At 44.2% G+C, this 9,334-nt stretch overlaps 1 protein-coding gene across 2 annotated transcripts in view; it reads left to right on the top strand.

Annotated features, from left to right (window-relative positions):
- The first annotated feature begins 875 nt into the window (after positions 1–875).
- The window catches only part of trim33l (tripartite motif containing 33, like), a 21,780-nt gene continuing 13,321 nt past the window's right edge, over positions 876–9,334 (top strand). Inside the window, exons 1-10 of one of the 2 annotated variants that reach the window (XM_016663438.1) lie at positions 876–1,113; positions 3,324–3,491; positions 4,237–4,299; positions 4,388–4,523; positions 4,598–4,724; positions 5,960–6,076; positions 6,353–6,467; positions 6,565–6,711; positions 7,930–8,041; positions 8,855–9,314. In XM_016663438.1, the coding sequence (XP_016518924.1) occupies positions 3,486–3,491; positions 4,237–4,299; positions 4,388–4,523; positions 4,598–4,724; positions 5,960–6,076; positions 6,353–6,467; positions 6,565–6,711; positions 7,930–8,041; positions 8,855–9,314 (1,283 nt within the window). In that variant the 5' untranslated portion in view covers positions 876–1,113; positions 3,324–3,485. The remainder of the gene's footprint in view (positions 1,114–3,323; positions 3,492–4,236; positions 4,300–4,387; positions 4,524–4,597; positions 4,725–5,959; positions 6,077–6,352; positions 6,468–6,564; positions 6,712–7,929; positions 8,042–8,854; positions 9,315–9,334) is intronic. The other variant, XM_007576915.2, reaches the window with a different exon arrangement.

A 9,334-nucleotide genomic window follows, 5' to 3' on the forward strand; every position in this document is an offset into this window, starting at 1 on the left:
CACGGCGGCCTGTGGAGGTTGTGGCAGCCCGTGCTGCCGGGTCACGGCAGCCTGTGGAGGTTGTGGCAGCCCGTGCTGCCGGGTCACGGCAGCCTGTGGAGGTTGTGGCAGCCCGTGCTGCCGGGTCACAGCAGCCTGTGGAACCTTACGCAGCAGCTGCGACCTGCACAGGCTGGAACTTGGAAATAGTTCAAAGAGGACTTTCTTAGAGGCCTCGATCCACTCCATCCAAATGATTCACAGCCAATAAAATTATGTCATCATGGCTTTATGTCTTCATTTTGACTACCAGAAAGTTTAAAAACTCATCTTCTACAAGAGTTTTGCTGTCAGAAGTAGTATAAATAACTGGTTTGGGTCTGGGTTTAACAAGAGAAGCTCCTCCACCACCTGAAGAACCGTCACCTTCCAGTCAGATGTGCTGCTTGATCTGATTGTAATAAAGTGGTGACTCCTTCTGATCAGCTGAAACAGTAGTGTGGCATTTGCCCAACTTTTCCTTGCCCTTAAGATGACCACGCCAACACTGTGTGTACAAGCATGCAATGAGTTAGGATACAGAGGAAAACACAGAATTATTTATTCCTAACAAGCAGCACCCCATATAATTTGAGATGATAGAACAATGTGGAAAAATAACCTTGGAAATACTATCTGCTTTAACAAATTTCTCAAATAGTCAGATTTCATGTCAAAGAATGGGTGAAACTTTATTTTTACTAAACAATCTGAGACTTTAACAAGTCCTCTTGTTTCGCTTTTGGATACTAATAAGCCCAAATAAATATTTAACTTCATCCATTCATCCATGTAAGTGTTTTTTTCTGTACAATAAATAGCTGTTAAATGCAGTGGAACAGAACAGAACCGGAAATTGGGGACCGGACTGGTTTCACAGTTTCTCCCTCCAAAACTGAGCATGCGCAGTCGGCATTCGGCAGTTGCTGTGGAATTGTTGTTTAGCTCCTGATGTCAGATCAGAACCGAGCCGGAACTTTAAACGTGAAGCTGTGGGAGTTGAATCGATCCGAGAGGAGCAGCGGGGGGAAGGGGCGGCTGATGGTGGACAGAGGAGCGGGAAGGAACGGAGCGGAGAGGCGGCAGTAGCAGGAGGTGAGTCCGTTAGAAGATAAACTGCTAACGGTCTCCATGTTTATAAACGCCAAAGAGGGAGATTTCCACCGGAAGTCTCCTTTAAGCTCAGGGAACTGTGAACCTGCTGCTACTTAGATGAAGGTTTGTTGATGATGAAGAGCAGAAGTACCCAGCAGGTTCTTTTGGGTTGGTTCTGTAGCTCTGGGGACCAGAATTATCTCATCTTACCGTTAGAGGAGATTCACCACAAGGAGTTCCAACAGAAACAACTGATGTTCTTCAGATAAGCAGCGACCCCTGCTGGAGAGGTACAGACCTGCTCGGTTCTGTTGACACAGTTTGGACCCATTTTCAGTTACTGAACAAATATGGAATCATGTTTTACTCTGATTCCAAACATGTTTGTTTGTCCTGTCTGTTTCTGTGTTGCCCTGCAACAGACTGGCCACCTGTACAGGGTGACCCTGCCTCTCGCCCGAAATGTTAGCTGGAGAGGCACCAGCAACCCTCCCGACCCCACTAAGGGACAAGGGTGTACAGAAAATGGATGGATGGATGTTTAGGTCTACAGAGAACATCCCGGTCCACTCGGTGGCCCACATCAGCAACCAGACTTATGTGTGAACGGCTTGCAACCCGCATGAGCAGCGGCGGTCTGTTTATGACAGTAAAGATGGCCGCCGCCGTCTATGGACGGATTGTAAAGTTGTTGAGAGCCGTCATAGTTCATTCTGGTGTTATATCCCTAACTTCCTCTTTAGCCAGCTATGCGGTTTGAACCTGCTGCTCATCTCAGGTTTTGAAGTAAATAAGTTTCCTGTGGCATTGTCAGAGAGTTCCATAAACAAATATTGCTGTATTGGAAAATGATAAATATACATAATTTTTCTTTATTTGTATTGATTTTTCCTGTGTTATATCTACATTGCCCATTCTGAAGAATGTAAGACTATATTGTTTTTCATGACTGTCTGCTGTAATAGTGACATTTCATGTACGCATGTTGATTTCAAATAATTTAAAAAAAGTTTTTAAAAAAGTGCAAAAAAAAGAGAGAAGTTGTTGAAAGCTACAACCAGATCAGAACCAGACAAAGGAAGCTAATAAAAATATTTTAGTAGATATGAATTATCCAGACATCCTCGGGCGGCAGTTTTAACTTCACCAGTTGTTGGGTTTCAGTCATGTGACCCGGATGACGCGCGGAATTCAGATGGAGGGCCGGAAGGGGATTTCTCCGGTTCAAAATAAAGCAAAATGGATCACAAGGAGTAGCTAATGCCCTAAATAGGCTGGAACAGCCGAGGTATCTCGAAAAAAATATGCGTACATTTAGGATATGATTCGTATTATCTCGATAAAAAGACTTCTCTTATAATCTTGAGGAGAGCTGCAGACCTCATATTATACGATGAGCCAGAAGAAAGCTTTCAAAAGCCTGGACAATCAATCATTTAGTTTCAAGTTGGGTCAAGCATTTAGGATCAAAAGCAGCATTAGATGGCTGTCGACTTGTTTCTGCCGGGTGAGTACTATATTACGTAAAATAGTTGTGCTATTTTACGTAATTAGATGATAACGATGCTATCGCTAACAACGAGCTAACCCATGTTATTTCTATGAGCTTGAATCTGCTGGTAAATAATTTATTTAGCTTCTGTAAACCCAAATTCATGCTGGATTTGTACGTTAATGTTGAGTCGCTGCTGGATTCAGGTCCAATGTAGATCAACGATTTGCTCGTGTCTGTTGGTGTCCAGACACGAAGCATGTGGGGGAACAGTAACAGCTCACGGTGACTGTATTGCTGGATAGGCTATATTTAATTTATTTAGCTTTTTTATTTTATTTTTTTTAGCATGAAAGTCCCACTGATAAACGTTATATTTTCTGTCCGTGACTCGGCACTGAGCTAGCTGCTAACAACATCAGCGCTCAGAGGACAACAATGCTAGGGCATAAAAATAATATATCTTTCCTTACATATGAATGCTTGTCTTTCAAATAACTGTCCAATAAAACATCTGAAAATACAATTTAAACAATGGGATCGTTTCCTGTTAGAAAGTGGCTGCAAACTCTGGCGTTAGTTTCTGCACCTCCTGCTCTTGGCTGTAGATTGTTGATCCATTTTCTCCTCTTTTTTCACTAAGTTTTTTTAAAATCAACTCCCTTGTGACCAACTACATTTGAAACACGAAAATAACGTTTATCTTTCTCTCTATTAGAACAGTTGGAGCAACTGTACAGGACTCAGACTTTAGACATTTTGATGCTGGATCAACAGAAATAAATGGGCTGAATTTACTTCCTGCCCTCCATGTGCATTGGGTGACATCTGGTGCTATGTCACTTGAAACCCAGCAATATGGGGTGAGATTAGTCCCAAAATGCATGTGAGTGTGTAATACTGGATTTGTAATCTGTGTAAGCATCTTTGTATGTAACTTTGGAGAGTTATATCTGTGAAACATGATTAGTAAACCATAAAAAGAAAATTTGTGTGCAGCTTCGGGTACTTGTAAATATGAGGTCAAATGCATACACAAATATGAAGAAATTACGAGTACAAAATAAAAGTACACACACGCAATTACAATTTCTACAAGCATTAAATTTATACACAATTTTTTTTTACTTCAACTTCACAAATCTGATAATTATGAATTCAAACCTTCTCCTACGCCTACAAATGTTAAATAAGTAGCAGGAGTCACCTGACACAGACAGAACTTGATTTTACACACAGATCGGGTTACGATGCATGAGGATTTTTGAGACTCATTTCATGCTTCAGACAGCCTCAGATTGGTGTGTATGCGGTGCGTTAAAATGCTGGTGGAAAGTCCAGTGTTTTCATCCTCTGAACGTTTGTCACTGTGCTTGTGCCGAAGTGCCAAAGACGTTATTTTGTTGGAAAACATAATATTTCAGTACTTCTTGTCAATACTTAAAAATTATTCATAGACATTTTGTGCATTTTTGAGCGGAACAGATGAGATTATCATTATTGCATTTATTATTTTTTTGAATAATGTGTTTATTTGCATCTTTTAATTTATTGTCTCTCGGATTGGGTCGTGTTCTTCTGCTGTGAATGCAGCGTCTGAGCTCATTTTACTGATGTTTGGTGTGTCTCAGGTGAGGACCTCTCCGGTCGTCATGGCGACAGCGGGAGACCCAGGAGACATCCATGCCCGGCAGGTAAAGCTCAGATCTCTGCCGTTCAAGTGGGACAGAGACAGGAAGTGGCTCCAGACCTGACGCTCTTCCTCCTCCTCCTCTTCCTCAGTGCGGGACCTGTGACGGTGCCTCGGCCTCCTGCTGGTGTGTGGACTGCAGTGAAGCTCTGTGCGACGCCTGTCTAGCGGCTCACCGCCGGGTCACCCTGACCCGATCCCACCGAGTTCTGAACCGGCAGCCTGAAGGTCCGCCGGTCCGGTTCCTCCTGGTTTATGGCTAGTTCACTCCAGACTTGCTAATGTTTCTATTTCCTTCCCAGGACCCAGTTTGGTTTTTCCCACCAAGTTCTGCAGAATCCACCCGTCTGAGGAGCTGAAGCTGTTCTGCTTCAGCTGCTGCCAGCTCACCTGCAGGGACTGCCAGCTGGCGGACCACCAGAACCACAGGTGCTCCTCCAACCTCCATCAAACTGGGACTGTAAGGAGCAGGCTGGGTTGTCAGGAGAGTCTCTAGCAGTCAGTAGCTTACTAGGACTCGTCTCTTTGTGGAAAACACAACAAACGAGTAGGGCTGGGCAATAAATCAATCACAATATTCATCTCAATAAACACGTGATCAATATCAATAGATAGTATGTCTGATAGAATAGTCAATACATTGAATATTCACTGAACTTTGGTCCAAAACTGCACACCATTCTGGGAGATGTAGGCAGAGGAAATAATGTAGTTGCTCAGCCTCTCATGGCTAGCTGAGCATGGTAGCATCAACTCACTCACTCTGGTTGCATAGCAACAACCTGCTGAGTAACTTGCACAGCAGCAGTTTCATGTTTTGCCTCAAAACTGCTTAAAAATAAAAACAACTGCATGGAGTGAAAACTGCGGATGAAACAGGAAAATCAGGCCTCCAGTTTGGCAGGATTTCAGATATTTAAAACGAAAACTCCTCAATAATTATCAATATTGACTGATATGGAATGCTTATATTATGATACTTTTTCAGCCACATTGTCCAGCCTGACAAACGATACATAAAAATATCCATTAATGTCTCACAGCAGATAAGTTTCTGCTCAACAGCAGCAAAGTGATGAGAAATCGAAGCCAGTAGATTCACACAGATAGGAATCTGCAGAATACATAAAAACAGAATAAACATCAAAATACTGTACAGTAAGGGCAACATTTAATCAATTCTGAGCTGTTATTTAAGCAGTCCAAAGAAATGGGCAACTGATTACATAATTAAAACAAATTATTTACAATTAGTGACAATAGAAACTATGCAGAAACCAGCAGGGAGTGAATATCTGGTTTGATGGGAGCAGTAATGCTCATCAGCTGTTGGGAGGAAGGATCTGCATGATGCTCCTCTTAGGGCTGAAACCATTCATCTACAAACTACAAAAAAAAAACATTTAGCATTTAAAAAAACTTATATATTCTACAAAGACCTGTTTTAGCTTCATCCGGTTCAAATTCTTGAACAGAAAAAGAAAAACCTCCCATCGAGCTCCTTTTTCTATCCATTAATTGAGTTAATCCAGAAATAATCCCCAGATCAGCCTTTCACTGTACGGCTGCTACGTCAATCAGAAAGGCCTAAGCTGTTATCAATGCTCAGTCTTTAAAAAAAAAGCTGTGTGTCATGACCTTTGACCTCTCCCTGGCCTTTCCAGGTTCGACTTTGTCAGCAAAGCGGTGGCAAGTGTGAAGAAGCAGCTGGACGCCTGCATGCAGCCATTCAGAGCACAGATGGACGCGTCCAGGAGGAGCCTGCAGGACATGGAGACCAGGTAGGGTCGCCATGGAGACCGTCCCCAGGATGAAGACGGGCCTCCTCGTCTCCTGCTGTCCAGAGCAGCTGCTGTTGTTAGGAAGTTCCATCTCCAGGGGGCGCTGCAGGTTGGCAGGCCTTGGTCAATGTCATTATAAAATCCTCTTCTGGAGAGCCAGCAGGTCTCCAGGTTCTAACCCGATCTGACCTGTCCCAGCTCTAACCTGACACGGCTGTAACTTGATGCGGCTGTACCCCGACCCGATCCAGCTCTAACCCCTGCTGTTGTGTCCAGGCTGCAGGTTCTGGCCCGCTGCGAGTCCTTCATGACCTCCAAGCTGCAGAAACACGTCGACACGCTGATGGAGATGCTGAAGAAAAGGTTTGAGGAGATCATCAAGCAGATCCAGGTAACTCCAGCCAGACTGGGTAAACTTGTTCTACTGGTTCTACCTCCATTAATCAGCTGCTTCATTCTGGACCTCGTGGTTTTGTTCCTGTGTGCAGGTTGTCTACAACGTGGAGCGCAACCTGATCAGCAGGAAGATGGAGAAGGTGAAGCAGCTGCAGCAGAGCCACGTCCCTCTGACTGAAGCAGCAGAAAAGGCCAGAAGCACCACCAACCTGCCCACCCTGGTGGGCTGCATATCCCAGGTACGACCTGCCCCCATCAAGCCACGCAGACCAACCCAACGGCCCAGTCGAAGCCTGAGGTCCAATGGCCCAGTCGAAGCCTGAGGTCCAACGGCCCAGTCGAAGCCTCAGTTAGATGATTAGCTTTGTGGCAGAAGGACAGGAAATGCTTTTTGCTGTCCCTCAGCATCATGTAGTCTGATGGTTGGCATAGAGACCAGGATGTTGATATTTGCTACAGAGCACTGCTAACTATGAAGTTAGCTTTGCTAACCCTAAAGTACTAATCGTAAACATTCGTTTTGCTAATGCTGACATGTTACATTTAGTGGAAGCTAATGCTAAATTGCTAACTACAACCATCCTGAGACCCACCATGTGCCAATAACACAACATAAAATATCATTAAATTCAAAACTATTATACACCATTAGTAAGCACCCTTCCTCTAATTTACCAATAGCAGAGCTAATCTTTAGCTTAGTGCTTTTGTTAACTTTTAAAATGTTTAGCACACTTAGCTTCCCCTAAATCAGTGCTTCTCAATTCCGGTCCTCAGGCCCCCTTCCCTGCATGTTTTAGGTGTTTCCCTACTGCCACACACCTGGATTGAATCTATGGGTGATTAACAAGCTTCTGCAGCACTTGATGCCTGCAGAAGAGGTAATGCAATCATTTAGATCAGCTGTTGTGAAATACAGGCAGATCTAAAACATGCAGAGCAGGAGGGCCTGAGGACTGGAATTGAGAAGCACTGCCCTAAATAAATACCGACGCTCTAATTTACTTTGCTGTTTTGTAAACTTCCAGTTGATTAAAGGTCAATGTCTTGAAGTTTTGGTTATTGACTGTTAAAAATTTGTCAAATATTTAGATGTTTATATTCATGCTCTTATTTTGAAGTCTGTTTAAATAGTAGTTCTGTTTTCTCTTCTTCCGTTTTTTGTTTACCAAGAAACTTCATTGAACAACTTAATTAGGGGAAGCTAAGTGCGCTAAAAGTTGTCAATGTTGGCAAAAGTGCTAAGCTAAAATTTAGCTATGCTAATTAGCGCATTAGCAGAAGTTTTCCCACCATTAGCTGCAGGGATTCCCAGATGAACAGTCTTCCTTTTTCCTTCATTAATTTGTTTTCAATACCTGAGATGTTGATGATATTAATTAGTTCATTAATAAGTCAGATGAGTCATTAAACTCAAACATGAACGCTGTAACCAGGCGTGTTTCCTGTCCTGGTAGATCACCTCCCAGATGAAGGATCTGGTAGACGAGGACTCGCGTCCTCCTTCCAAGATGATCGACGTGAAGGTCATCACCGACAGAAACTCTGTGGAGGGAATCCTGAATTTCGGTAAGATTCGGATCGGATCTGGTTGATTGCTGGGTTCAGTTCTGATTCATTTGGTTTTTATCTGATGAGAAGGAGAAAGAAAATGGATGAATATTTTAAAACCAGCAGCAGAGATTCAGTGGATTCAGTTCTGTTTGATGTTCAGATCGGGAGGTTATAAAAATCAAAAATGGCGTCTGGATTCATTCAAGCCTTCAGCTGTTGTAGTTCTGATGGTTCTGGTTCACACAGAAAAATATTCAATCAGATCAATGAAAAGGATTTTGGACAGAAATGTTCTGGTCTGGACTCCTGCATGAATTACTGCATCAATGCGGCGAAGCGCAGAGGTTCTGATCTGGCCCGTTTGCTGGTCCATAAAGCCCAATATCCCCAGGGTTATTGGCCAGTTTTTGGTACCGTTTGCACTTTGGGTCGGTACCACATCCTGCTGAAAAATGAAACCAGATTCTCCATGAAGCTGTAAAATGTTCTGGTAGACGCTGCGTTGACTATTGGCTTCAGAAACCCAGTGGACCAGAACCAGCCGACAGGGCGACCCAGATCCTTCAACAGCGTGGGTTCTGGTTCTGATCCACTCCGCTCCTCCAGACTCTGAGATCCTGAGGTCCAAATGAAGTAAAAACTTTCACAGAACTCCTTAAGCCACCTGAAGTTCTGATCCAGATGGCGAGCTGAAAGGCGAGTTTCATTTCATCACAGGTTCTGATTGGTCGGGTTCAGGAACTGGGCTACAGCAGCCCAGAGAACCGTTCACCAGTGGGTTGGACCCGGTTTTGTTTAGAGATTGTGACCCGTTGTTTCTGATTCCAGGTAAACTCCAAGTCTCCTGGATCCCCTTCTCCACTCGGCAGGTTGAACCTCCACCATCCTCTTCCTCCTTGCTTCCTGCTCCGCCCACCTCCACCTGCCGACCCCTCACCTGCAGCACTGCCACGACCAACAGCAGTTCTGTTGCTGCTCCTCCAGCTGGGTCCACTAGCACCTTCATCAGAACCGGTCTGGTCTCTGGGTCTGGTACCGCTGCTTCCTCAGCTCCACCCGTCAGGATTAGCTGCTCTACTCCTCCACCCTACTCTTCCTCTTCCTACTCTTCCTCATCTGTGGACGCCATGACGGACTTCATAGAGAACAATAAAGCAGTTCTTCATCCCAAGTCTTCCTCCATCAGTAAGCTGGACCCAAGTTGTGGTTCCTGGGGACCTTCAGCCCAGATACCCAGGGTTCCCTCTTCCAACAACTCACTTCCTGTTCCTGGTTCCACCTCACTTCCTGTTCCTGGTTCCACCTCAC

This window comes from Poecilia formosa, unplaced genomic scaffold (genome assembly GCF_000485575.1).
Source record: "Poecilia formosa unplaced genomic scaffold, Poecilia_formosa-5.1.2 Scaffold420, whole genome shotgun sequence".
Lineage (NCBI taxonomy): Eukaryota > Metazoa > Chordata > Actinopteri > Cyprinodontiformes > Poeciliidae > Poecilia > Poecilia formosa.